The sequence below is a fragment of the Paramisgurnus dabryanus genome, chromosome 24 (assembly GCF_030506205.2).
Source record: "Paramisgurnus dabryanus chromosome 24, PD_genome_1.1, whole genome shotgun sequence".
In the NCBI taxonomy this organism is placed as follows: domain Eukaryota; kingdom Metazoa; phylum Chordata; class Actinopteri; order Cypriniformes; family Cobitidae; genus Paramisgurnus; species Paramisgurnus dabryanus.
The window spans coordinates 804,601-832,105 of record NC_133360.1 but is presented as its reverse complement, the minus strand read 5'-3'; the positions used below and the strand labels follow the sequence as shown (position 1 = coordinate 832,105).

At 38.0% G+C, this 27,505-nt stretch overlaps 2 protein-coding genes across 4 annotated transcripts in view; one reads left to right on the top strand and one right to left on the bottom strand.

The window, feature by feature from the left end:
• cacna2d2b (calcium channel, voltage-dependent, alpha 2/delta subunit 2b) overlaps window positions 1-10,029 on the top strand; it is a 29,628-nt gene extending 19,599 nt beyond the window's left edge. For 2 of the 3 annotated variants that reach the window (XM_065243206.2, XM_065243207.1), the window contains exons 33-38: window positions 30-82; window positions 197-252; window positions 506-629; window positions 850-959; window positions 1,079-1,161; window positions 1,319-10,029. In XM_065243206.2, coding sequence (XP_065099278.1) covers window positions 30-82; window positions 197-252; window positions 506-629; window positions 850-959; window positions 1,079-1,161; window positions 1,319-1,420 — 528 coding nt within the window. In that variant the 3' untranslated portion in view covers window positions 1,421-10,029. The remainder of the gene's footprint in view (window positions 1-29; window positions 83-196; window positions 253-505; window positions 630-849; window positions 960-1,078; window positions 1,162-1,318) is intronic. The other variant, XM_073813431.1, reaches the window with a different exon arrangement.
• A 5,914-nt stretch (window positions 10,030-15,943) lies between these two features.
• The window catches only part of LOC135748255 (uncharacterized), a 30,364-nt gene continuing 18,802 nt past the window's right edge, over window positions 15,944-27,505 (bottom strand). The window contains exons 43-81 of the mRNA XM_073813625.1: window positions 25,329-25,538; window positions 25,081-25,224; window positions 24,856-25,012; window positions 24,622-24,649; window positions 24,393-24,504; window positions 24,220-24,312; window positions 24,066-24,129; window positions 23,883-23,981; window positions 23,684-23,787; window positions 23,433-23,571; window positions 23,219-23,337; window positions 22,974-23,123; window positions 22,715-22,885; window positions 22,335-22,641; window positions 22,177-22,250; window positions 22,004-22,091; window positions 21,813-21,930; window positions 21,598-21,721; window positions 21,361-21,497; window positions 21,015-21,270; window positions 20,690-20,932; window positions 20,430-20,606; window positions 20,192-20,337; window positions 20,028-20,118; window positions 19,550-19,939; window positions 19,348-19,474; window positions 19,157-19,275; window positions 18,870-19,066; window positions 18,598-18,781; window positions 18,353-18,518; window positions 18,149-18,273; window positions 17,749-18,057; window positions 17,465-17,668; window positions 17,249-17,374; window positions 16,937-17,107; window positions 16,607-16,711; window positions 16,428-16,523; window positions 16,189-16,320; window positions 15,944-16,049 (exon numbers count right to left, since the gene is read on the bottom strand). Of these exons, the coding sequence (XP_073669726.1) occupies window positions 16,029-16,049; window positions 16,189-16,320; window positions 16,428-16,523; window positions 16,607-16,711; window positions 16,937-17,107; window positions 17,249-17,374; window positions 17,465-17,668; window positions 17,749-18,057; window positions 18,149-18,273; window positions 18,353-18,518; window positions 18,598-18,781; window positions 18,870-19,066; window positions 19,157-19,275; window positions 19,348-19,474; window positions 19,550-19,939; window positions 20,028-20,118; window positions 20,192-20,337; window positions 20,430-20,606; window positions 20,690-20,932; window positions 21,015-21,270; window positions 21,361-21,497; window positions 21,598-21,721; window positions 21,813-21,930; window positions 22,004-22,091; window positions 22,177-22,250; window positions 22,335-22,641; window positions 22,715-22,885; window positions 22,974-23,123; window positions 23,219-23,337; window positions 23,433-23,571; window positions 23,684-23,787; window positions 23,883-23,981; window positions 24,066-24,129; window positions 24,220-24,312; window positions 24,393-24,504; window positions 24,622-24,649; window positions 24,856-25,012; window positions 25,081-25,224; window positions 25,329-25,538 (5,823 nt within the window). The 3' untranslated portion in view covers window positions 15,944-16,028. The remainder of the gene's footprint in view (window positions 16,050-16,188; window positions 16,321-16,427; window positions 16,524-16,606; window positions 16,712-16,936; window positions 17,108-17,248; window positions 17,375-17,464; window positions 17,669-17,748; window positions 18,058-18,148; window positions 18,274-18,352; window positions 18,519-18,597; window positions 18,782-18,869; window positions 19,067-19,156; window positions 19,276-19,347; window positions 19,475-19,549; window positions 19,940-20,027; window positions 20,119-20,191; window positions 20,338-20,429; window positions 20,607-20,689; window positions 20,933-21,014; window positions 21,271-21,360; window positions 21,498-21,597; window positions 21,722-21,812; window positions 21,931-22,003; window positions 22,092-22,176; window positions 22,251-22,334; window positions 22,642-22,714; window positions 22,886-22,973; window positions 23,124-23,218; window positions 23,338-23,432; window positions 23,572-23,683; window positions 23,788-23,882; window positions 23,982-24,065; window positions 24,130-24,219; window positions 24,313-24,392; window positions 24,505-24,621; window positions 24,650-24,855; window positions 25,013-25,080; window positions 25,225-25,328; window positions 25,539-27,505) is intronic.

Genomic DNA, 27,505 nt, shown 5'->3' with positions numbered 1-27,505 from the left:
CTGAGTTTAAAGCATATTTGTCTTGTTAGCCATCCATTGCTGATGTTTTGAGTTTGGCCTGGTGGACGTCGGCAGCTGCATGGTGAGAATCATCATTAACACACACATCTGTGATTTACTCTTCAGACTCTTGAGCAGCAGATGTTAGTGAATAACTGTTACACATGTGTGGCTAATGCTAGCTGTTCTCCTTCAGGTCCCTTTTACAGCAGTTTCTGTATGGACTTATATACAGCAGCTGGTACAGCACAGGTTTGTGTTACTGGCCACACACATCAGAGAGACTTCAATGTCATATAGAGCTTATCCTTTATCAAAAAATAATTAAGTATAGAGAAAATGATGCAGTATTATTGTCATGACGATTATGTACAGTACAAAACATGATTATAGGATCAAATACTATAAATGAAGTTTATTACTTTTGTTTCATCACTGTAAATTATGTATTATAGTATTTGACTGTACAAACACCATGTAAACTCAAACCTGTGTGTGTTATCAGATGTGTTTGCAGAGAGCTTCGAAACTAAAGGCAGCAGCAGTTGTGTGACCGTTCACAGTCAGTTTTATTTCACCAACACCACAAACTCATTCAATGTACTGCAGGACTGTGGAAACTGCTCCAGGTCTGTCCGTCTGTCTGCCTGTGTCTCTCTGTCTGTCTGACTCTCTGTGTCTTTCTGTCTGTCTGTGTGTATTTCTTTCTGTCTTTGAATTTCTGCCTGTCTGTCTGTCTGTCTGTGTCTGTCTGTCTGTCTGTGTGATTCTGATTGTGTGTGTCTATGTAATTTTTTCTGTATTGAAGAAAGACACACTTACTCAACTGTTCACTTTTCTTCCCATCAGGTTGTTTCATGCCAAGCGTATAGAAAACACAAACCTGCTGTTCGTAGTAGCTGAGACGCTGCCTTGTAGCTCCTGTGAGATCGAGAAACTGCTTCCTGTACGAACAAAGTGTATCCTTCCATCCCATAATGCCCTTCTCTCAGAGCTGCAGCTGTGAACACAAGAGCTGTTTCTGCCCTGTCATCTGTTTTTGATTGATTGATTTTCCTTAATGTTTCTAAATGCTCAGCTCAAGAGGAGAACCCGTGTGATGTGTTGAACTCTGCACGCTACAGGAAAGGACCAGATAAATGTTTCGACTACAACGCTGAGGTAAAGCATCACCTCTGGACATATAGAGTTGCTTGAAAAATGAAAGCCATCACTATATTTTACCTTGAGAATAATGTGTGCTGTTGAATCATTCTCAGTAAGATTAGCAACAAGTGTTTTCAATTGTACTCATGTTTCTGTCTCTGTTTTTCTGTAGGAGAACCCATCAGAGTGTGGCAACGCCCACTCTTTACACTGTCCAATCAGAGTTCTGCTCTCGATTCAGTTGTTGTTGCTTTATCTCGTTCTGCGCTCTTAATCCAGGTCTTCTTCTTCACTGCCTTTGTCTTCATGTCCCTCATCTGCCTGTTCTTTGCTGATGTTCTCCTGGTTTTCCTCGTATGGTGTATCCAGCTGTGTGCCATTACAGCAAAGCTGATCATCATAGGAAAACAACCATGATATTACATGTGCAGATCCAAAACAACTGTCTTAACTTGTTTCATCTTTGTAATTCAGAAAATAACGAAGATAAAAACCTGTTGCCATCAAAAAAATTTTGCTTGCTAAATCCAGAAACAGGACAGGACCTGATTTATTTTGAACTACGAAACCGCAACTGAGATTTGACTTTGTCATCATCACAGTCTCAGAGTCTGTGTTTGTGTCTCGCTTCACTTGGATTTAGTGCCAAATCCAGCAAATCCAGACATATGTGGATATTTATACTGGGGACTAGTGGCTTTTCCTCAGATATTTTTTGAAGCTTCCTTGCTAGGAGAAGAGGAATAACGTTTAATGTTAGGAGGAGAGTTTGATTCAGTTTGATTTATTTAAAGCTTGTTGAATGTTTTCATTCGCTGCCTGGTTTGTTATCCACTGATGCCTTGAGCACTTATCTAAATGGACCAACTTTAAAGGCTGTTTCACATGGTACGTGGCAAGTGGCGGAATCGCCACGCGGCTACAGCTATTCTTGTGCAAATTCTTGTATCTTCAACGGTGCCTGCAGTGAAGAGCAGTGCCCTTAAATGGGACAGTTTTTTGGGGGTGCACAGGCAAGGCATGTGGACCAACTCCTTTTCACCTCTGTAACCACCCCTGTTTTTCCGCTTTCCGCACGTCTCCTATTGAAAAAGAACTCGTACCGTGTGAAACGCCCATTACACTGATGTGTATTTAACAGACCTTGAGAGAACGCTTCATAAAGACACGTTCCTGAATGTTATCTTAGATATCTTTTGCTTAAAGTTTAAAGGTGAATATAAGAAAACCTGCCAAGAACATGCCCAGGTCATGTTTTTTCCAAAATTAAAGGAGACATATCATGAAAATCTGACTTTTCCATGTCAAAAGTGGTAAAATTGGGTCCCAGTGCTTCTGTCAACCTAGAAAATGTGATAAAGATCAACCCAGTAACTTGGTTTTGGTAAACTATTCTCTGCAAGCATGTGAAAAAATAGGTCATTGAAATTTGGCTCCTCTAGTGATGTCAGAAGGGGATCTTATTATAATAATACCGCCCCTTAATTTGCACTATCCAACCACGGCACTGCCATTTAATGCAGAGAGAGAAAGAGAGAGAAAAAAATTGACAGGACAATTTAGTTTTAATTTCAACAAACCATTAGGGCGATCAGTGTTTGCTTTAAGGAGACACATCATGAAAATTTGACTTTCCATGTTTAAGTGATATAATTGGTCCCCATTGGTGCTTCTAACAACCTAGAAAAACTAATAAAAGAACTAACCAGTAACTTCGTTTTGGTAAATCATTCCCTGCAAACATGTGAAAAAATAGCTCATTAAAAATGTGGCTCCCCGATGTTATTATAATAATACCGCCCCTTAATTTGCACTATTCAGCCACAGCACCGTCATTTAATGCAGAGATAGGAAAAAATTGAAAGGACCATTTAGTTTTAATTTCAACAAACCACCATTAAGGTGATCAGTGTTTGTTTTAAAGGGGACACATCATAAAAATTTGACTTTTTACATGTTAAAGTGCTATAGTTGGGTCCCCAGTGTATCTATTAACCTAGAAAAAGTAATAAAAGAACTAACCGCTAACTTAGTTTTGGAAAAAATAGCTCATAAAAATTTGTCTCCCTGATGTCAGAAGGGGATCTTATAATAATAATAATAACTAGATAGTAAAGTTTGAAGACAAACTTTATGTTGGCTTGAGAAAGCGTAGCCTGAACGTTTAAAACGGTTTGACATAAGTTTAGTTTAGTAGGCTATCTGGCTGTTAGTATGTTTAAGTATGAAGGTAGCATGATTTACCATGAAGCTAGCATGATGTAAGCATGATTAGCATGAAGCTAGCTTGATGCTAGCATGATTAGCATGAAGCTAGCATGATTAGCATGAAGCTAGCATGATTAGCATGAAGCTAGCATGATGCTAGCATGATTAGCATGAAGCTAGCATGATTAGCATGAAGCTAGCATGATGCTAGCATGATTAGCATGAAGCTAGCTTGATGTTAGCATGATTAGCATGAAGCTAGCTTGATGCTAGCATGATAAGCATGAAGCTAGCATGATGCTAGCATGATTAGCATGAAGCTAGCATGATGCTAGCATGAAGCTAGCATGATGCTAGCATGATTAGCATGAAGCTAGCATGATGCTAGCATGATTAGCATGAAGCTAGCATGATGCTAGCATGATTAGCATGAAGCTAGCATGATGCTAGCATGATTAGCATGAAGCTAGCATGATGCTAGCATGATTAGCATGAAGCTAGCATGATGTTAGCATGATTAGCATGAAGCTAGCATGAAGTTAGCATGATTAGCATGAAGTTAGCATGATTAGCATGAAGCTAGCATGATTAGCATAAAGCTAGCATGAAGCTAGCATGATTAGCAGGAAGCTAGCATAAAGCTAACATGTATTGCGTTGCTAGGGTACTAAGTTTGGTTGCTAGGGAGAAAATTGGCATCCCATAATGATCACCCTTCAAGCCACAAGTAAAACGGTCCAACCCCCGTGTCTCTACAATGTTCTGATGCGGAGATATAAGGCTTTGTTTATTCCGTTACTAGGGTACTAAGTTTGGTTGCTAGGGAGAAAATTGGCATCCCATAATGATCACACTTCAAGCCACAAGTAAAACGGTCCAACCCCAGTGTCTCTACAATTTTCTGATGCAGAGATATGAGGCTTTGTTTATTCCGTTGCTAGGGTACTAAGTTTGGTTGCTAGGGAGAAAATTGGCATCCCATAATGATCACACTTCAAGCCACAAGTAAAACGGTCCAACCCCTGTGTCTCTATGGCTGCGTTTACACTTGGCATTAACATGCGACCTGTATCCGGATGTTGTCCACATACACATTGAAAAGACAAGTGTAAACGCGTCTGTGATCGGAATGTTATCCGATCTGTGTGTCCTGATGCAGAGGTAGTCGAGGACGCATTGTGATCGGATCTCAGTGTAATGTAACCGCAATCCAGCCATCGTATCTGGATTCACAGGTCAACGTCACACAAAACCCCGCCCCCTATCATCTCCTCTCACTGACAGCTGTCAAAAAATAAAGGACGTTAGGTCATGGAGCGCAGGTGAGAGACGCATAAATTCATATTTGTGGAGCAATGCTAGCTACGCTTAAAAGTATCTTAATAAATCGATATACAAAGCATTTTAACACTGCTAACTGTATTTAAGTTATTCAGGTATGTTATATGTTACAACTATTCATAGTGAGATTTAATATTTAATGGCAGAATTCAGGATCGTCGTTATAATGTTTGAGTTTCCATGGCGACAAATCAATGTGAATGTTGCGCTTCTTTCTGGTCAATCGGCTGTTTCTGTCTCATTTAACACATTTTAAGTTACTTTAAAACACGTACAAACACTAATAACATTAACCAAATACATTTAGTCAGTGTTGGTTTTATGCAAGGTTACTTATATGTGTTTGTAAATTACATTACTTCTTACGCACTATGAACAGTAAATTGTTAGCTCTTTTAATTTAATCATATTATTACCAGGAAACATAACTAACAACAGTTTATGGTTAAAATAGAAATATACATATAAGTTCAGGCAGAGCCAAAAGCCCGTTATTAAGGCAGAATAAAACAGTGGAGTCGGTCATGTTTCACACGGATTTTGTTGTTGATTTAAAGCATGCGAGTGAAAGTCAAGTTCAGGTAAAGTTAAACAGAACATTCATCCGCGGTGCGGACGCTATAAGGCTTTTAAAGCTAAAAAATATAACGCTTAAAATGTGAACATCACGGTTGTTGGGGTTGCTAGTTATTATCTATTGTTGGCTTCTCAGTAGCACTGTACAATACGGGATTGCGGTTAGCGCGAAAACCCTAAATCATGTGGCTAAAGACAGCTGTACCCATTTTGATTGACAGCTATCCACCCAGCGCGCGTCTCCCCGAACGGGATCCGATCACACATCCAGATACAGAAGCCACATTTATGTAACAAATGTAAACGCGCCGTGTCCTGATATACGGATGATCGGATCTGCGTGAACGGATCACTGAGATCGCATGTTAATGCAAAATGTAAACACAGCCTATGATGTTCTGAAGCGGAGATATAAGGCTTTGTTTATTCCGTTGCTAGGGTACTAAGTTTGGTTGCTAGGGAGAAAATTGGCATCCCATAATGATTACACTTCAAGCCACAAGTAAAACGGTCCAACCCCTGTGTCTCTACGATGTTCAGATCCAGAGATATAAGGCTTTGTTTATTAAGTTGCTAGGGTCTTCATATTCTGTTGCTAGGGGCGTGGCTTAATACCTCAATAAGAATCCTAAGAGACTGATTGGATGCCTGAGTAAAATGAGCCCACCCCTATGTCTCTATGACACTCTGGTGCAAAGATATCCATCTGGGCTTTTTATAATGGTAGTCTATGGGAGATGTTGCTAGGGTATCCAAAATTGTTGCTAGGGGCGTGGCTTAATAGCTCTGGGGTGATCCTAAGAGACTGATTGGATGCTTGAGTAAAATGAGCCCACCCCCATGTCTCTAAGACACTCTAAAGTGAAGATATTCCATCTGGGACGCTTTTATTCCCTTTTATGGGCATGTTTCCTGCCCCATTATAAGTCAATGGGAAAATTTGGGGGCCTCTTACACCCCAGGGGTACAGCTTACACCCCATTGTGAGGTATGTTCTTACACAGCCTGTCAGCCTCCTTAAATGTGGTAAGCCACAAGTTTCTACAAGTTTCTCACTCGCAGCTTTGACCCGTCAAAGTTTGTCTCAATGTTAAGTCAATGGAAATTTTGGGGTGTTTCAGCGCCCCGTTTAGGAATTCGGAAGGTCCCATCAGTTAGAAAAGATATAGCAACTCGAGTCAGATCAGACCGAAAGTCTGTCCAAAGTTTGATGGCTGTAGCTTGAAAGCTCTAGGACGAGTTAGAGTTAGAAATTTTAGTCTCAGAAGAAAAAGAATAATAATAATAATAATAATAATAAGTTTAAGTGCAACAACAGTATGTTGGCTTTCTCAAGCCAACATAATAATGCCGCCCCTTATTTTGCACTATCCAACCACAGCACCATAATTTAATGCAAAGATAGGAAAAAAATTGACATGACAATTTAGTTTTAATTTCAACAAACCACCATTATGGCGATCAGTGTTTGTTTTAAAGGGGACACATCATGAAAATTTTACTTTTTCCATGTTTAAGTGCTATAGTTGGGTCCCCAGTGTGTCCATTAAGCTAGAAAAAGTAATGAAAGAACTAACCAGTAACTTAGCTTTGGTAAATCATTCCCTGCAAGCATGTGAAAAAATAGCTCATAAAAAATGTGGCTCCCCGATGTCAGAAGGGGATCTTATAATTATAATATCGCCCCTAAATTTGCACTTTCCAACCACAGCACAGTCATTTAATGCAAAGATAGGAAAAAAATTGATAGGACAATTTAGTTTTAATTTCAACAAACCACCATTATGGCGATCAGTGTTTGTTTTAAAGGTGACACATCATGAAAGATTGACTTTTTCCATGTTTAAGTGCTATAGTTGGGTCCCCAGTGTGTCTATTAACCTAGAAAAAGTAATAAAAGAACTAACAGCTAACTTAGTTTTGGAAAAAATAGCTCTTAAAAAATTTGGCTCCCTGGTGTCAGAAGGGGATCTTATAATAATAATACTGCCCCTTAATTTGCACTATCCAACCATAGCACCATCATTTAATGCAGAGATAGGAAAAAATTTAAAGGACAATTTAGTTTTAATTTCAACAAACCACCATTATGGCGATCAGTGTTTGTTTTAAAGGGGACAATTCATGAACATTTTACTTTTTATATGTTCAAGTGCCACAATTGGTCCTTGTTGGTGCTTCTATCAACCTAGAAAAACTAATAAAAGAACTAACCAGTAACTTAGCTTTGGTAAATCATTCCCTGCAAGCATGTGAAAAAATAGCTCATAAAAATTTGGCTCCCCGATGTCAGAAGGGTAGCTTATAATTATAAAATCGTCCCTAAATTTGCACTTTCCAACCACAGCACTGTCATTTAATGCAAAGATAGGAAAAAAAATGAAAGGACAATTTAGTTTTAATTTCAACAAACCACCATTATGGCGATCAGTGTTTGTTTTAAAGGGGACACATCATGAAAATGTGACTTTTTCCATGTTAAAGTGCTATAGTTGGGTACCCAGTGTGTCTACTTACCTAGAAAAAGTAATAAAAGAACTAACCGGTAACTTAGCTTTGGTAAATCATTCCCTGCAAGCATGTGAAAAAATAGCTCATTAAAAATTTGGCTCCCTGATGTCAAAAGGGATCCTATAAGAGTAATACAGGCCCTTAATTTGCACTTTCCAACCACAGCACCATCATTTAATGCAGCGATAGGAAAAATTTAAAGGACAATTTAGTTTTAATTTCAACAAATCACCATTATGGCGATCAGTGTTTGTTTTAAAGGGGACACATCATGAAAATTTGACTTTCTATGTTTAAGTGCTATAGTTGGGTCCCCGGTGTCTATTAAGTTAGAAAAAGCAATGAAAAAACTAACCAGTAACTTAGTTTCGGTAAATCATTCTCTGCAAGCATGTGAAAAAAATTGCTCATTGAAATTTGACTGAACTTGTGAGATGTTAGAAGGGGATCTTATTATTATAATAACGCCCCTTATTCTGCACTACCCAACCACGGCACTGCCATTTAGTGCAGAGAGAGAGAAAATAATTAACAACACAATTTAGCTTTAATTTCAACAAACCACCATTATGGCGATCAGTGTTTGTTTTAAAGGTGACACATAGTGAAAATTTGACTTTTTCCATGTTTAAGTGCTATCATTGGTCCCCAGTGTGTCTATTAATTATTTAGTGCAGAGAGAGAGAGAGAGAGAAAATAATTAACAACACAATTGAGTTTCAATTTCAACAAACCACCTTTATGGCGATCAGTGTTTGCATCAGCTCAACTGCATTTAAATGGACACATCCAAAACGCAAAAAAATTTGCTCACACCTACAAAGGTGTACAATTTTAACACGTTGTAGTAAATTATCTGTGGGGTATATTGAGCTTAAACTTAACATACCTACCCTGGGGATACCAAAGATTTATACCTTTGAAATGTCTCCTTTAAATAAAACAAGAAATTGTACTTTGCATAAAGATTTAAGATTTGTTTTAATGACAGTCAACCACATTGTCTCAAAATGTGAAATTTTTTATAATTACTGTACTGTAGATTTTTGCATCTTTAATGCATTAAATTCAAACTTTTTTATGTTGCAGTCATTTTTATATTTTAACAGTAAAAATACATAACAGTGTTAAAATAAGCTTAATTTCTTTTATTCAAATAATACTTCTTGGTTTTGATGTGGGATGTCTGAACTGGTCATGTTCTTGATAAGATTTACCCGAGCATGTGATGTAGTGTTTTAGAGTTTTATTGATATAGACTTTCTCTTTGTTTTTGTAAATATGTTGATTTTACTCTGAGTATTAAGTTTTTACTTCAGCGTGTTTAAATGGAATGGAATACAAGCTGATGCTTTGCTGTCCCGCTGCATGCTGGGAAATAATACCTGCTATTAAATCTGCTTATATCAGGATATTTACTGCTTTACTGACAGAAAACTGCTTCAATTTGACCAACCAAAATGTTTTATTTTGTCTTATTGAGTTCAGAAAAGTTATTGAAAGATTGATATTTATTTATCTCTTTCGACTTGAGAGATGCAGTATATGAGTATAGGCTATTGCTTGTAAAATTGATCAGGTTTAGACTTTGGAAACATTTTGGTTTTTAAATTCAAATGTTTTGTTGCTTTTTAGTGATCGTAAGTATTTTAAAGGTCCGTTTAGAGAGATATTTTCAATTTTGAAAGTTATGTTGATTGTATTCCCAATTGGTCGCCCTTCCGAAATGACTGTACTCTCAGATCACTCAGATCAGACCAGGTCGAGTTTGGACCGATTGTCTTTGGCTTGATGTGTTTTGTATCGTAATGGCTTACGCAATACTTTGAAATATGTTAAATACGCTGAAATGACTTTGTGTAAAGAGAGCATGACAAGCTTATTTTTCATGACTACTTAAATCATATCTTTAAATAATCTCTTAATGTTTGTATTTGAGCTATCAGTATTATTTAATGCAAAGGAGAGTATTTAATTTTTGTGTTTATGTAAAAATCTCTGCGTTGCCATGGATTTATTATGATTAGGAATGTTTCAATTATAAATTTTATTGGGTAGTTCTGCAGATGTTTGTTATCAATGTGAAAGGGATTTTTTCTCTTTCTGCAGTCTTCCATATCACTTCATTTTGTACAGATGGCACAGCTTTATCAAGAAAGTCTAACTTTGTATCATTGTGTCTTTTACTTCTGGGAAATGTTTATAAGAGAATTGGTGAGATAAAGACATTCATATTTTTCACGTCAACCTGGTGTTTTTGTTTGTTTTGTTTGTTTTGACTTTACAACTGTTTTAAGAACTTCAATAACACAATCGTAAGAACACAACATCTTTTTATTAGTTACAACTAGTTTATATTTTATGATTATTTTCTGTTGGGATTTAGGCTTCAGGTTTTACTCTGCGGAGTCTTTTCCCTAAAAAACAAACAAACAAAAAATTAATAATTTAATAAATAATTAATGGAAATTCATTTTCAATCTTGTATTTTCAATGTTTGGTCTTTATAACCAAAATATATGCATGCATGTATGTGTTTATTCTGCATTTATTTCAGGTAACAGTTTGGTTTCAGTACCAGCAGGTGGCGCTCACCTTTCCAATCTCACGGCTCTTGACTCTCAGCTTGTTGACCTGGGACTCTGCAATATCAGCACGTTCTTGAGCCTCCTCCCTCTCATGCTGCACCTTTCTGTACCTGGACAGGTAATTGTTGGCCTTCTCCTCCTATAAATTTGAGATGTATGTTGTTAGTTATTTGTATCTTCTTGTTTGATTCATGAACTTTTAAGATGATTCCTCAAGATCTCACAATGTTCAAACACAAAACCATCACTCACAGCCTCCTCAGCTTGACGCTTGTAGGACTTGACTTTCATCTGCAGCTTGTCCACCAGATCCTGCAGTCGGGTCACATTCTTCTTATCTTCTTCAGTCTGTAGAGGTGAAAGAGGTTAACTCACTATCCAGCATGTAGATTAACTCATCTGTTGTTACTGCTGTACAGATGGTAAGTACCTGGTAGGTGAGTTCCTTCACTCTCCTCTCATATTTTCGCACTCCTTTAACAGCTTCAGCACTACGTCTCTGTTCAGACTCGACTTCAGACTCCAGCTCATGCACCTTCAGTAAAGAAGCATGATACAGTAAGTTTTGTTCCTTTATTTGACTGCACAAGTGTCACAAGTACTGATATCTTGTGTAACATCACTAGAACTTTTAAGTCTTTTTGTCACTTCACGTGTCTGTATTCCACGTGTGTACAATTCAGGTTAAAACATGTTATATTCATAATTAATGTGCAATAAGGAATCTAACACAGACTAGAAAGTAAAAAAAAATGTTAGTTTTAGTTTCGTGTCTCCTTGAAAAACACGTTTAGTTATTTATTTAAAAAATGTTTAAAGCATGTCTGACTGGTGAACATGAACTAGTACTGTAGGCATTGTCAGAGATAGAGACGATGTGCGGAGGGGCTTCAACTCTCTTCTTGCCCCGTAACCGTTCACAACTGAATTGTACACCAGCAGCCATTTGTGTGGATTGACGGTGGCGCAGAACAAACCAGAGTAGGTCTGAAACAGAGACGTGTGTTCAACATCAACCTCATCACAGGTATTAAAAGTGATGTTGTTAGACTTACATAGATCATCCATGCTGCGTAACGCTCTTTGAGATTATACAGCACAGTGGCCTCATTGAGGTGGGTCATCATGACCATGTCCTCAATTTTTTTTAAACTTTGGTGGATTCATTGGAAAGATTTGATCTTCTTTGACAGTTACAGTCTGATAATAAACAACAATAGTTATCAGGGTGAGTTAGACATGACTCGAGATATTATAACAGTAAAAGATGAAATAGTTTCTTACAGTTCATAGTTTTGAACGTACCTTCCCACTATGAGTTTTGATGGTAGCTTTACCAAAGAAGAGTAAGAAGAGTACCCTTCAGGAACATCTCATCTGGATCAGATACAAAGAAGGCTGTTTTGGCATCAAATAGGGCACCGGGCCAAAACACTCCATCTCAGCATCTCCCTTGATGACTTGTGCTAAAGTATTATAGAAATTAAAAATCTGTATTTGTACTTCATGATTTTTTTCTTTGAATTTCAGCTAAACTTACATTCATACTCTGCAAGAAACACATTCTAATTCTTTATCATGATCTTTTTCCACATTTCAAAATTAAAGTAATTGAAACTATTAAATAACACAAATTACATGTGTTATAAATTGAAGAAAACATGTCAGACATGTTAAGGATCTTCTAGGCAGCCATGTTTATCTTACATTACAGACATTTGTACTAGTCTGTATGAAGACACAAATAATCATTTCAAGGATTTGTAGCGTAGGGATGTTTACAGGAGCGTTCAGTCAGTTGTGTTCAGATGTTTGATTTCTGAATCACATTAAATCAGTGCCAGAGTTTCTATTGAGTCTGAACTCTACATGCATGTTTATTCATTAAATCATACAAACAGAAACTTTTGTTTTACCTTTTTCACAGCCTCAGTTCAGAGAAATGATGTTCAGGGTCTTGTTCACTAAACATATAGATGATAGTTGTCAAATATCTGTTAGAATTACATATTTCTTAAAATACAGTCAAATCTTTTTATTATAGTACAGGGTAGCTCAGTGCAGTGTAGTATGTTTAGTTTAGTATTGTTTTATAGTGTGGTATAATATAAGTATGGTGTAGTGTTTGGAGAGTGTAGTATGGTATAGTGTATTATAGCATAATACAGTTGAGTATAGTATAGCTCAGTATAGTGTAGTATGTTATAGTGTAGTGAGGTATGGTATAATATAGTATGTTATATTGTATTATAGCATAATACCATTGAGTATAGGATAGTTCAATATAGTGTAGTATGGTTTGGTATAATTAATCAAACCTATACCATATACAGGTGTAGTAAATGATCTTACCATGGAGGGGTCTGTGTGAGGTCTTGTTGAAGTGAGGAAAACTTTTATAGAGATGCTTCAGTGTACACAGCAGAATTCATCGGCTCTATTTGGTCATGTTAGTTGCTGTAAACGTGTTGCAATGCTTTGCCATTTATAGATCTGTATTTGTTATGGGCATCATTTATTTTCATCTTCATGACTCTTAATATGCAAGTCGTGATAATTTGAGGTATTTAATAACTTTTATAAACATTCACTAGCATAATATGTGACTCGTAAAAATTGAATCCGTATCAACTTATGTTTTTTAACAAATATTGTTTGTGTTATTAGTTAAGGTTCTTTGATAAGTTTTACCCAAACACTCAGCATTTGGATTTGTGTTAGTTTTGATGAATTTTACTTGCATTTATTTTTAGATATGCAGGTATTTCTGAGTCAAAGCAGACATTATCAAGATTATTTTTAAACATTTATTTGATCTTGAATAAAAAATATTGTTTTCATACTTCTAGGCAAAATCTATCATGAACTCTTATACACTAGACTAGACTAGATTAAACTAAACCAAACCAAACCACATGAGCACACAAACAGCTGATTTAGCACATCAAATAAATGTGTATTAATAATGTTCTCTCTCTTTATTAAGCTCTTTTTTTCCTTTTAGTACTTTTATCTGGATATGTATAGTGTCAGGTTCTTAACGGGTTACATAGTTTCATAAGAATAATTCATGACTGGGGGTCTGCCAGGAGCTGAACCATTATGGCTCAAGTAAATAGAGAACATCCCCTTATCATGTGTTGGTTGTTGATCAAGTTTTGTGTTTATGTGTGTGTGCATGCATGTGTGTTATGTAAGTGTTTTTGCTGTAGGGTTGTGCACTGCTGAAAGAGATCTCTAGTCATTGGAGCATCTTGCACACATTACAAGAAATGGCGTGCCGTTTTATGAACTTTGATCTTTCTACTCATGGAGCCCAAATCCGCAAATAGAAGCTGTAGTGTTTGACTGTGAGGCCAAATGTGGGTCATGAATCATCTAGGGCCGGTTTCACCAGCTTGATATAAAAAAAGTTGGTTGTAAGCCAAGGGTCAATCTTCCAGTCTCTGTTGTGAAGCCAACACTTCATTGACTGGCCGCTAGAGACTGGCTTCAAAAAGAAAACACTTCCCATAGACACCTGTGTTAAAATGCCCAACTTTTTTGTGCCTTATGACAACTGTAAGGGATGGTGAACGTTTTTGTAACTCACCCATTTAAATTATATTTATCCATAATTAAAAGCATGACCACTACGTCCATATGTTTAAGTCTATGATGTAAACAGCTTTACATTAATAAAAACAAGAGGAAGCACAGAAAAAAGCAGATGATTAAGGTCATTGTCATGTTGGAAGGTGAACCTTCGGGCCAGTCTGAGGTCCAGAGCACTCTGGAAGAGGTACTTGGCTGCATTCATCTTTCCTTCAATTGCAACCATTCAGACTGTCCATGCAGCTGAAAAAACCCATAACATGATGCTACCACTTAGAATTAATGACAAAAAGTTCAATCTTGGTCTCATTAGACCAGAGCATCTTATTTCGCATAGTCTGGGAGTTGTTCATGTGTTTTATGGCAAACTCTATGCATGCTTTCATATGTCTTGCACTGAGGAGAGTCTTCCGTGGGGCCACTCTGCCTTAAAGCCCAACTGGTGGAGGGCTGCAGTGATAGTTACCTTTCTAGAACTTTCTCCCATCTTTCTCCGTGCCTTGCCACAATTCTGTCTCTTAGCTCCTTGGGCATTTCCTTCAACCTCATGATTCTCATTTGCTCTGACATGTACTGTGAGCTGTAAGGTCTTATATAGACAAGTGTGTGCCTTTACTAATCAAGTCCAATCAGTTTAACTAAAAACAGGTAGCCTCCAATTAAGGACTAGAACCAACTTAAGGAGGATCAGAAGAAACGGACAGCATGTGAGTTAATTATGAGTGTCACAGCAAAGGTTCTGAATACTTATGAAACAAAGAGTGAAAAAGTTAAAGGGGTCTGAATACTTTCCAAACCCACTGTAAATGCATGTAAAAACAAGTGTATAAAGTGGATTTGGAATGATTAAACAGTAGATGCCATAAGAGGCACAAGGTATGTGTTTGGTTACTCCACTCCATTAGGAGAGGAAAGATACAGGAGACCAAGTATTATCACGAAACCTATCTTTCAGATTTTAGAAATTCAGGCAGTCAGGAATTATATTACAACCATTGATAAATAGAACAATCTGAAATAAGAGAGTGTGTAGGTTAATCAGAAATAAGTCTGTAAGAAAATAAATTTTTTACCCTAATTTTGCATATGTAACAGTTGTGTAAAGTAAGAACATAAGGATTCTTTGCAGTATTACAAAGCAGAAGTTAAGCTGTGTGGTTTAAAAATGTTGCTGCCTCATCGAATTGCTGTTATTTCTTGTAGGTGATTAAAAAAAGTGATAACGTGGTACACTGCTCTGCACGGTTTCATTATCTGTATTTTCTTTGTCAGCCCTTACATCAAAGAAGATCTTAGAACTTGTTTAATCAAGTATTTGATTATGTCAATATTGATTTTATTTATTCTTCTATTCTTTGTCAATCTTTCTCTTCTTTTCCTTACAGTCTGTCCCTTTCTCTTTTTATCTACTAAAATGTTTTTTTCTTATCAACGGAACCCACTGGGTCTGGCAAATAAAACTGAAATGGCTTCAAGATGATAGCTGACTGAGGTGCATACTCCAGGGTTACTGTTTGTGAACACTGCGGTAGTGTCTATGAATTAAGAAGAGGCCATGACAAAGTCATGTTGAGTTCTAGAAGTGGCCTCTCTATGACCTACCATCCAATGGAAATGGAGTCATGTTCTATCTTGCTGTTTCCTGCCTTCCAGTCTGAAACAACACAATCTCCCTGAATCTGTTTTTGTCTCTTTCCCTTTTGTACCCATCTTTGCCTTTACCTACATGCCTATTTCTTTTCCCCCATGAAATGTCTTTTATTTGTTAACTTTTCTGTCTGTAAACACGTAATATTCTCAAGTTGGCAATGCAATGGTAACGGGAATGTAACATGAACAATAACTATTTAATGCACTTTAAATTTGATTTGATTTTGATATTTTATCAAACACATTCTGTTCTTTTTTGTTTTCTTTTCTTTTGTCTTTTGTAATGTCTCATATCACTTGTTTCCATAAAAAATGTAATAACACAATCGTAAGAACACAACATCTTTTTATTAGTTACAGGTAGTTCATATTTTATGACTACTTTACTTTTTGTTGTGATCCAGGATTTCGGTTTTACTCTGCTGATTCTTTTCCCTAAAAAAAAAATGCATACATTTTACTTAAGGATTCAATAAAAATGAGCTACAAATCTTACACCATTGGTCCTATTGTGCATTTTACTAAATTAATGAATGTGTATAAATCGGTTATGGTAACAACATGTGAAGCTCACCTTTCCAATCTCACGGCTCTTGATTCTCAGCTTATTGACTTGGGACTCCGAAATGTCAGCGCGTTCCTGAGCCTCCTCCAGCTCATGCTGCACCTTCCTGTGCCTGGCCAGGTGAGTGTTGGCCTGCTCCTCCTGTAAAGTAAGATTTATGTTGTTAATTACTTTTGATCTTCTCATTTGACTCATTACATTTTAAGTTGATCAAAGTCACAATGTTTAAACACAAAACCACCACTTACAGCTTCCTCAGCTTGACGCTTGTAGGACTTGACTTTCATCTGCAGCTTGTCCACCAAATCCTGCAGTCTCATCACATTCTTCTTATCTTCTTCAGTCTGTAGAGGTGAAAGAGGTTAAATCACTATCCAGCATTGTAGATTAACTCATCTGTTGTTACTGCTGTACAGATGGTATGTACCTGGTAGGTGAGTTCCTTCACTCTCCTCTCATATTTGCGCACTCCTTTGATAGCTTCAGCACTACGTCTCTGTTCAGACTCGATTTCAGACTCCAGCTCACGCACCTTCAGTAAAGAAGCATGGTACAGAACTTCTCACTCTTTTTGTCACTTCACATGTCACTGTGTATAACTCTTTTTGGTTTGTTTTGTTGCTGTTGCTAACCATATTTTGTTAGTAAAGTGTCCTTCTCATTGTTATAGCATGGCTGTAAATAGTTGTTTGTTTTAATGACCCATATGATCATTACCATGATCAGGACTCATGAGCACTTAAACATTAAAACCTACCCTGGCCTCCAGTTTCTGGAGCTGTTTCTTTCCACCTTTCATGGCCAGACTCTCAGCCTCATCCAGACGATGCTGCAGGTCTTTGACCGTAATCTCCAGGTTCTTCTTCATCCTCTCCAGGTGAGAACTGGTGTCCTGCTCCTTCTTTAGCTCCTCAGCCATCATGGCAGCCTGGAATGAGAGCCAAATATCATTAACTAAGCTTTAGAACAAAGACACATCAAAGCTGCATTTGGGATTGAAATGCTTGCACATGCCCTTGCACATGCCCAAGAATATTTATATTGATAGTAGTCTGTAGCAAAAACTCACATCAGTGATGGCCTTTTTGGCTTTCTCCTCTGCATTTCTGGCCTCCTGGACTGAATCATCCACCTCACCTTGAACCTGGACCAGATCAGTCTCAAGCTTCTTCTTGGTGTTAATAAGACTTGTATTCTGTGAGACATCAATAGCTTCAGTCAGAAATCTCACTGTTACCTTCAAACAGCTGTTCTCAAGAATAGTGTTACTGTACAATCATTGTACCTGAGAGTGCAGGAGTGTCACACGCTCACTGGCGTCCACAAGCTCTTGCTCGGCCACTTTGCGGCCTCTCTCAGCTTGCTCCAGTGCAACTCTTAGCTCCTCAATCTCAGCTTGCATCAGGTTATTCCTGCGCTCTACCATGGCAGCCTGCTCCTTCATCTCTTCCTGTCCTCTGATGGCTTCATCAAGGTGCATTTGAGCATCCTGTCACAGGTTAAGGGTGTCAATTATTCATGCTTCGATTTTAAATCAGACAACTAAACATTTTACAAAAGGAAGATTACCTTGAGTTGACCTTGGACATTCCTGAGCTGTTTCTGGGCCTCAGCAGCCTGGCGGTTTGCATGGCTCAGCTGAATCTCCATCTCATTGAGATCTCCCTCCATCTTCTTCTTGACTCTTAGGGCATCGTTTCTGCTCCTGACCTCAGAGTCCAAAGTGGTTTGCATGGAATCAATCACTCTCTGGCTATTTCTCTTGATCTGCTCAATCTCTTCATCTTTCTCAGCAATCTTTCTGTCAATCTCGCTCTTGATCTGGGTCAGCTCAAGTTGAATACGAAGAATCTTGGTTTCTTCATGTTCCAGAGAGCCCTGATAAACAGTAGTGAGATTTCATCAACATACTAGAAGAGTGAGACAGGGAGAGTAACAGATTTTTGCATGGTTTTACTGTAGCTTTTACCTCAGCTTCTTCCAGTGCAGTCTGGATCTCTGATTTCTCAGCCTCCACTGTTTTCTTGGCTTTCTCTAATTCATGAATGCTCTTTCCAGTCTCTCCAAGCTGCTCAGTGAGGTCAGAAATCTCCTCTAAAGGTAAAAAATACAGTTCTTAAAGTTACAGTTTTAATGCTTCTTCATTGAGGGTATGTTAATTAAAGTCATTTACGTTGCAAATTCTTGTTCTCTCTCTTCAGAGTCTCCAAGTGATCAAGAGCTTCTTCATAAGAGTTCTTTATCTTGAAGAGCTCAGTGCTGAGGGAACGAGCTTCTTTCTGAGCACCTTCTAGCTCAGCCTGACCTTCCTCATACTTTTGTTTCCAATCTGCCAGCACCTGAGAATAATAGAAACGTAATCATTAAAGTTCATGAATTTCATAATGTTTAGATTTTAAGATGTCATGTTTTCCTTACTTTATCAAAGTTTCTTTGCTTCTTGTCCAAATTGGCAGCCAGTGAGTTTGCTCTCTCCACATCAATCATGAGGTCCTCGACTTCACCCAGCAATCTCTGCTTGGTCTTTTCCAGAGAAGCACACTTGGAGTTCACAGCCTCAACAGATTCTTCAGCATCCTGGAGACGCTGGGCCAGCTTTTTCCTGTGGGAAATTGTATGAAATGATGTCTTGGTCTATCTGATGTGAATTGCTCAATAATTTACTTGTTAAATGATGTGCATTTTTGTACTTGGCATCCTCAAGCTCCTCAGTGCGCTGGATAGCATCAGTCTCATATTTGGCTCTCCACTGAGCCACCTCACTGTTGGCTTTAGACATGCCACGCTGAAGTTCACCTTTTGCCTCTTGCTCCTCTTCATACTGCTCTCTGAGCAGATCACAATCATGACGTGCAGACTGGACAGCATGGGCCAGGGCGTTCTTGGCCTAAAATCGAATATGTTAGAAGAGTAGAAGTCTGGGTCACTTTGGCTTTCTTGAAATGCAAAAATATTTCTCTATGTTTTGTGATTTTACCTTAAGTTCCTCCTCAACATGTCTCTTGAGTTCTTCAATCTGTTGAGTGAAAGCCTGTTTTCCTCTGGTCAGCTGAGAAACAAGGGCTTCTTTCTCCTCCAGCTGGCGAGCCAGTTCACCTGTTCATCCGGTTTGTGTTAATAATTCTTTTGAACAGTTTTATTTAAAACAAAATTTTGTTGTACACTAACCATTCTCAGTGGCAAGTCTTGCTCTTTGGGCACTCGCGTCATTGAGCTGGCGAACATTTTCATCATTCTTGCACTTGATTTCACTCAGTTGGTCTTCAAGAGTGCGGCACATCTTCTCTAAGTTAGCCTAAGACAATAAAAAAGATTAACCCGTGTTTTATTTCTATGTACATTTTTTATTTAATCCTCTAGTTGTGATTACCTTTGATTTGGCCACTGACTCCATGTTGCTTGATAAGTCATCAATCTCCATCTTGTACTCACTCTTCTCCTTCTCCAGCTTTTGCTTGACACGCTGGAGGTTGTCGATCTGTTCTCCGAGCTCGGCCACGCTGTCTGCCTGCTTCTTTCGGAGAGCGGCTGCTGTAGCCTCATGCTGCAAGGTGGACTCTTCCAGATCACGACGCAACTTCATGAATTCTGCTTCACGCTTCTTGTTCATCTCAATCTGGGCAGAAGTGGCACCACCAGCTTCCTCAAGCCTCTCGCTGATCTCTTCAAGTTCCCTGGAGAGATCAGCTCTCAGCTTCTCTACTTTAGCACGAGCAGCTCGTTCTGCCTCAATTTCCTCTTCCAGTTCCTCAATACGGGCCTGATTTTAAAATATCTACTTAGCTTGTCATACTGGTAGTGTGAATTCCCCAGTTATGTACTTAAGTTTAACATATGAAAGACATTACCTGAAGTTCTTTGATCTTCTTCTGAAGCTGTACCTCCAAGGACTGTTCATCTTCAATCTTGCTGATCAGTTGACTTATCTCAAAGTCCTTCCTGTTTCAAGAAAATTTAGATTTTGTAAAATGTGTATTTGTTTATATTTACAAATATTCTATATTCTACTCACTTTTTGATCTTTTCGTCTGATTGTTGTTTGTCATTCTCCAGGTCCATTAGTGATTCCTGGGCCAGTTTCAGATCACCCTCAAGCTTTCTTTTGGCTCTCTCAAGGTCCATGCGGAGTTTCTTCTCTTGCTCCAGAGAACCCTCGAGCTGTCCACAAAAGCCAGTACATTAGAATCTCTGACATTCAGATACATTTCTTTCATTGATTTATGGGCTTATTCTCATATTAAACATCTTACATCATCCACTTGCTGCTCAAGTTTTGCCTTGGCTTTAGTCAGAGAGTTGACTTTGTCTTCCTCTGCCTGAAGGTCATCAAGGGTTTGCTGGTGTGCCTCTTGGAGGGCTTTCTTCTCTTTGGTCAGCTTGGCAATGGTCTCATCCTGAGAGGTCATCTCCTCAGTCAGGTTTTTCACCTAAATTCAAAGCATTGTTTAGTGTTTTTCTTCTCAAGTATAAACACATGAGCCATGTTAAGAAGATGTGATTAAATGTGAACCTTATTTTCTGTCGCATGTTTCTCCTTTTCCACTTTGGCCAAGGTGAGCTCCAGGTCATCAATATCTTTCTTCAGTTCAGAGCATTCATCTTCTAGTTTCCTCTTCTTTGCAGTCAGTTCAGCATTGACCTCCTCCTCATCCTCCAGTCTCTCGGTTGTCTCTTTGAGTTTGGCCTCGAACTGGATTTTGCTTTTGATAAGAGTTTCACATCTCTCCTCAGCATCACTGAGATTGTCAGCTTCCTATTCATTGGGATAAGGACAAGGTTAATTTCTTGAACCTGTTGAAATCTATAAATGTGGGTATAAGCACTGCAGCACTCACAGATGCTACTTGCAGTTGAAGATCATTTTTTTCCTGCATGAGTGACACCATTTTCTCCTCAAGCTCTTTCTTTTTCGATAGTGCCTTGGCTAGATCCTCCTTCATTTTCTCATAGTTCTCCTTCATTGCTGCCATTTCTTTCTCTGTCTCTGCAGTCTTCAGAAGAGGTTTGATCTTGAAGTAAACCTTCATCCATGGCCAGTGTTTCACATTCATGAATGAGCGGATGTTGTATTGGATGGTAAAAATTGATTCTCTGTGTAAAATATCATCAGTTAAATCACTATTTGAAGCCATTTAATTTAATTTAATTTGTTTCTTAAACAGTTTTGTAAGTGCATTGTACCTCCTTTCCATCATCTTGGAAAACACCTTCCTCATAACAAATCCACGACAAAGAGCCTGAGTCATGGTTACCAGCGTTGCTAGTTTATCATCTCTCATCTCTTCAAGGGTACCCAGTAGACCAGCTTTGAAAAACACCTGCAATCCCACCACAGAATTTATTTGAACTGGTAGTAAACCTGTTGTCTCTGTCTACCTAGAATGACTTCAAGATTTAAAATAAACTTCTATCACATACTTTGGTGTGTCCAAACTTATACTGAGTGTGGTCGATGTCAATAGAAGTCAAGAGTTTCTCTGAAGCTTTTTTGTTGTCAATAAAATGTCCCTCAGGGATGACACTAGCATTCAATACTTTATATCTGAAATCAAGTGTTTTGAAACATTAATGATGGGTCTTGGCTGTATTTGTAGTGAGATTATTGTTACACTGTGATTGTTTAAACAAAATACCTCTGCTTGAAGTCACCATAGGGGATTCTGCTGGGGAAACCCTTTCTGCAGATTCTGATACCCTCCAGCACACCATTACACCTCAGCTGATGGATAACCAGGAAGTTCTCCATCAGACCTAAAACAGAGATGACAATAAGTCTCCAAAGTAACTTAAACAATCATTGCACCTTTGACTCAGGAGTCTTTACCTGGAGTCTTGGTCTCGTTGGGAATCAGGCAGCGCACAAAGTGAGGGTGAGTGCTCCTCAGGTTTGTCATCAGCTTGCCCAAGTTCTCCTGTAGAATCAAAATTTATGTGTTGACTTGGACAGTAATCTTTACTTAAAATACAACATTTCACCTATTGCTGAGCCAAACGTACCCTAAACAGTGCAGACACTGTCTGGAATGAACCACCACCCTTCTTCTTGCCTGATTTCTTCCCAGCAGCTTCAGCTGTTTTGTGTGCAGGTGGTACAAGTTAGGTAATATTATAAGAAATGTCACAAGTATTGTCATCGCTTGCTTTGTCATTCTTACCTTCGGCACCTCCATGAACAACATACAGGAAGGACAGCAGTTTGACTGATGACTTCTGATAGAGTTGCACAACAGAGTCATTCAGTGGATCCTTGTTTTTATCCAACCAGCCAGTAACGTTGTAGTCAACGATGCCGGCATAGTGCACCAGAGAGAAGTGAGCTTCTGCCTTGCCTTTGGCAGGTTTGGGCTTCTGAAAAGCTGCACATTTGCCCAGATGCTGATCGTACAGCTTGTTTTTAAAGCTCACGTCTGTGGCTTTGGGGAACATGCACTCCTCTTCAAGGATGGAGAAGATGCCCATTGGCTGGTGGAGAAATACTCAAGCTTAAGCACAAGTACATAATATAAACATTGTTTTGTCAAGTGTTTATTTTTACCTTCTCAATAAGCTCAATGCAGGCAGCTAAGTCCATTCCAAAGTCAATGAATGCCCATTCAATGCCTTCTTTCTTGTACTCCTCTTGCTCCAGCACAAACATGTGATGATTGAAAAACTGTTGCAGCTTCTCATTGGTGAAGTTGATGCAGAGCTGCTCCAAGCTGTTGTACTGACATTTCAAAACAAGAAAATTCTCACTCTTATATCTTTACATTTATAATTTGATTCTTAGAAACGTATTAGTTATCAGTGCTTACATCAAAGATCTCAAATCCAGCAATGTCCAGCACACCAATGTAGAACTGTCTGGACTGCTTTGTGTCCAACATCTCATTGATACGGACGACCATCCACAAGAACATTTTCTCATAAACTGACTTGCACAGAGCGCTGACTGTGTTATGCACCTATGAAAGAGTGTACAGAGGTCATGAGTTTGAGACCTAAGAAGATTTTAGATTTTGTCTGTTCAGTAGACATTGATTGCGTTACTCATCATCACCTGTGGTACAGTTTGACCTTTGGTCACGTACTCATTTCCAACCTTCACTCTGGGGTAACACACAGCTTTCAGCAGGTCTGCAGAGTTCAGGCCCATGAGGTAGGCAATTTTATCAGCCGCTATAAACAAAAAAAGTTTTGCAGGTAATGGTCAGTAAATTAATGTTTGTACAGTGAAACAAGTATCATCTCTCTTCAGATAGTTCATCTCTCACCCTCATTGCCATCAGGTTCAGCCTGCTCTTCTCTCTGCTTCTGCTTGAACTTCATGCTGCCATGATGCATCACAGCACCTGTCAACTTGAAGATGGATGCTTTCTCCTCACCAGTGAAGCCCAGAATGTCGATAGCAGTCTGTTTGTTGTAAACACTCGAGTAAGTTGTTTTTAAAATACATTATCTTATGCACTAGCATCATTTCAACTCATGCAAATATATAATAACAATGTTGTTCTCCACCACGTACATCTGTGGCAATGAACTCTTCCACATCATCGATACTCTTGACAGTGATTTCTCCCATGCTGATCATTGGATAGTCATAAGGATTGGTGGTGATCAGAAGTGCCTCTGTAAAAAATTAATGTGCACTATATTAACACTGCTCTTAGACATTGGATCTATGCATGAGTATGCATGAATTTGTGCATGAAATGTGTGTTCACCGAGCAGTTCTGGTTTGTGTCCAGTCATGAGCTGGTAGAAGATGTGGTAGCTCCTCTCAGCAGACAGCTGGAATGTTACTCTTGACTTTTCCAGCAGATCTTTACAGGAGAACATTGGCTTCAGGTGACTGATATTCATGCTTGTTTAATGAAAAAATATGGTTTTAAAACGTTGCTACTCACAAGTTTCAATATCAGCTGACGCCAGTTTCCCAGTTGTCCCAAAGTGAATCCTGATGAATTTACCCTGAAACATTATTTAGGACACCTTTGAAGGTCTGCCATCTTGGAAAGGTATAACACAAATGATAATGCATTTCATTTGACTTTAACTTACAAAACGAGACGAGTTGTCGTTCCTTATAGTCTTGGCATTACCATAAGCCTCCAGCAGGGGGTTTGCTGCAATGATTTGATCTTCCAGCGACCCCTGTGGTGTTTATGAGTAATTACTTCACAATAGTTTTGTCACTACACTTTGATTATTTAACAGTATGTGCGTTTGCTAACCTGCATTTTTCCCGGCACAGGTTCTGCTCTCTTTGGTCCAGCCACAGCGATTGTCGCAAAGTACTGGATGACACGTTTAGTGTTGACGGTCTTTCCTGCTCCGGATTCTCCGCTGTAGTGGGAAAACGGAAATGTAAGACACTTTACATTCATAATATAGTAGTTGTAAAATGAATATAGAATTGCTTTCATGAATAATAAATACATTTTAGAAAAGATCTTAACTCACGTAATTAGGATAGACTGGTTATCACGATCTGAGGAAATGTTTAAAGTTGTTTAGTAGCAGAGCATGTTATTTCATTACGGTGAGATTTTACACGTTACAACATTTTAAATTTAGAATGAATGTGCACTGAGGAATCGTACACAAACTAGAATGTTAAAAATGGTTAGGTTTAGTTTTGTGTTCACTTGAAAATCTTTTGTTATTTTTTTTAAAACTTTTTAAAGAGTGTCTGACCGGTGAGCATGTTCTGGTAGGCGTTGTCAGAGATGGAGAAGATGTGGGGAGGAGCTTCAACTCTTTTCTTGCCCCTGTATGCATTCACAACAGCTGAATCGTACACCGGCAGCCATTTGTATGGATTGACGGTGGCGCAGAACAAACCAGAGTAGGTCTGAAACAGAGACGTGTGTTCAACATCAACCTCATCACAGGTATTAAAAGTGATGTTGTTAGACTTACATAGATCATCCATGCTGCGTAACGCTCTTTGAGATTATACAGCACAGTTGCCTCATTGAGGTGGGTCATCATGGCCATGTCCTCAATTTTGTCAAACTTTGGTGGATTCATGGGAAAGATTTGATCTTCTTTGACGGTGACAGTCTGATAATAAACAACAGCAGTTATCAGGATGAGTTAGACATAATTTGAGATATTAATAACAGTAAATAGCTTCTCAACATCACAGTTTATAGTTTTGAACGTACCTTCCCTTTTTGAGTTTTGACGGTAGCTTTGCCACCCTCTCTACTAACAAGAGTACCCTTCAGGAACATCTCATCTGGATCAGATACATAGAAGGCTGTTTTGGCATCAAACGGGGCGTTCTGAGCCTCAATCCTCTCTTTCTCTGGTTTGCGGAGGTAAATGGCCGCCGGGCCAAAACACTCCATCTCAGCATCTCCCATGATTCTGCTCTTTAAATTTTAGAATTGATGTCATAAAATTTTTTAAAGAACACAACTTAAATGTCAGACAGGTCAAGGATCTTACAGGTAGCAATGTTTAGCTTACAATACAGACATTTGTAATGTATGAAAGCTCAAATGATAATTTTATGGATTTGTAGCGTAGGGATGTTTACAGGAGCGTTCAGTCAGTTGTGTTGAGATGTTTGTTTTCTGAATCACATTAAATCAGTGCCAGGGTTTCTATTGAGTCTGAACTCTACATGCATGTTTATTCATTAAATCATACAAACAGAAACTTTTGTTTTACCTTTTTCACAGCCTCAGTTCAGAGAAATGATGTTCAGGGTCTTGTTCACTAAACATATAGAAGATATGTGTCAAATATCTGTTATACTTTATATACAGTCAAATTGTTTTTAGTATAGTATAGTGCAATACAGTGTAGTGTATAGTAAATCTCAGTTTAGTGTAGTGTGGTGTTAGCATAGTACATTGCAGCATAATTCAGTATAGTATAGTGTATAATATACTAAAGTATAGTGTAAAATAAGTATAGTGGAGCATTGCATAGTATATTATAACATAATACAGTGCAGTATAGTATGGCGAATAGTTTAGTATAGTATAGTCAGTATGGTGGTACTGCGTAGTATATTACAGCATAATACAGTGTGGTATAGTGTAGTATGGTATAGTATAGAATAGTATAGTATTTTATAGCATAATGCAGTGCAGTATAGTATAGTACAGTGTAGTATAGTATACTAAAGTATAGTGTAAAATAAGTATAGTATAGCATAATGCAATGCATTATAGTATAGTATAAAATACATCACAGTATAGTACAGCATATAGTACACTCTAGTATAGCCTAATATAATATAATATAATTTACTAAAGTATAGTGTAAAATTAGTATAGCATAGCTTAGTATAGTGTAGTATATTATAGAATATTACTGCCCCATATACTATAGCTCAGTATAGTGTAGTATGGTATAGTATAGCAGAGAATAGTTTATTATTGTATGGTATGCAATTGTATAATCGATCTAACCTATACCAGATACAGATGTAGTAAAAAATGATCTTACCGTGAATGGGTCTCTGTGAGGTCTTGTTGAAGTGGGTAAAACTTCTTTCTTTTATAGAGATGCTCCTGTGCACTCAGCAGAATCCATCAGCTCTATTTGGTCATGTTAATTGCTCTAAAGGGTTGCAACACTTTGCCATTTATAGATTGGTATTGGTTATGGGCATCATTTATTGCCATCTTCATTACTCTTTATATGTAAGTCACGATAAATGGAGATATTTAATGACTTTTATAAACATTTACTAGCATTGTATGTAAATCATACACAATTATTTGAATGTGTATCAACGTATGTATTAAGCATTTTAATATTTTTAAACAAATATTGTTTGTGTAATTAGTTATGGTTGAGTGATAAGTTTTACCTAAAAACTCAAAATTTCGATTAGTTTAAATTAATTTTACTTGCAGTTTTTTTAAGATTTAAGATTTCTTTTTTAAGAGTCAAAGCAAACATAATGAAGATTACATTGAACATTTATTTGATCTTAAATGAAATGGGTCACAACCTAACATGAACTATTACACACTAGACTAGTTTATACTAAACCAAACCACAAGGGCATACAAACAGCTGATTCAACACATCAAATAAATGAGTATTAATAGTTTTCTGTTTTATATAAGGTCTTTGTTTTCCTTCCAACACTTTCGTCTGGATGTCTATGGTGTCAAGTTCATAATGGGTCACATAGTTTCCTGATGATAAATCCCGACTGTGGATCTGCCAGGAGATGCTCTGATAGGGTTCAAGTAAATACAAAACATATCAACCTGATCACGTAATGTGTGTTGATCAAGTGTGTTTTGTGTATGTGTGTACGCCTTTTTGTAAACAAATATTGTTGAGTACCGGAATCCTAAATATTCAGCCACAC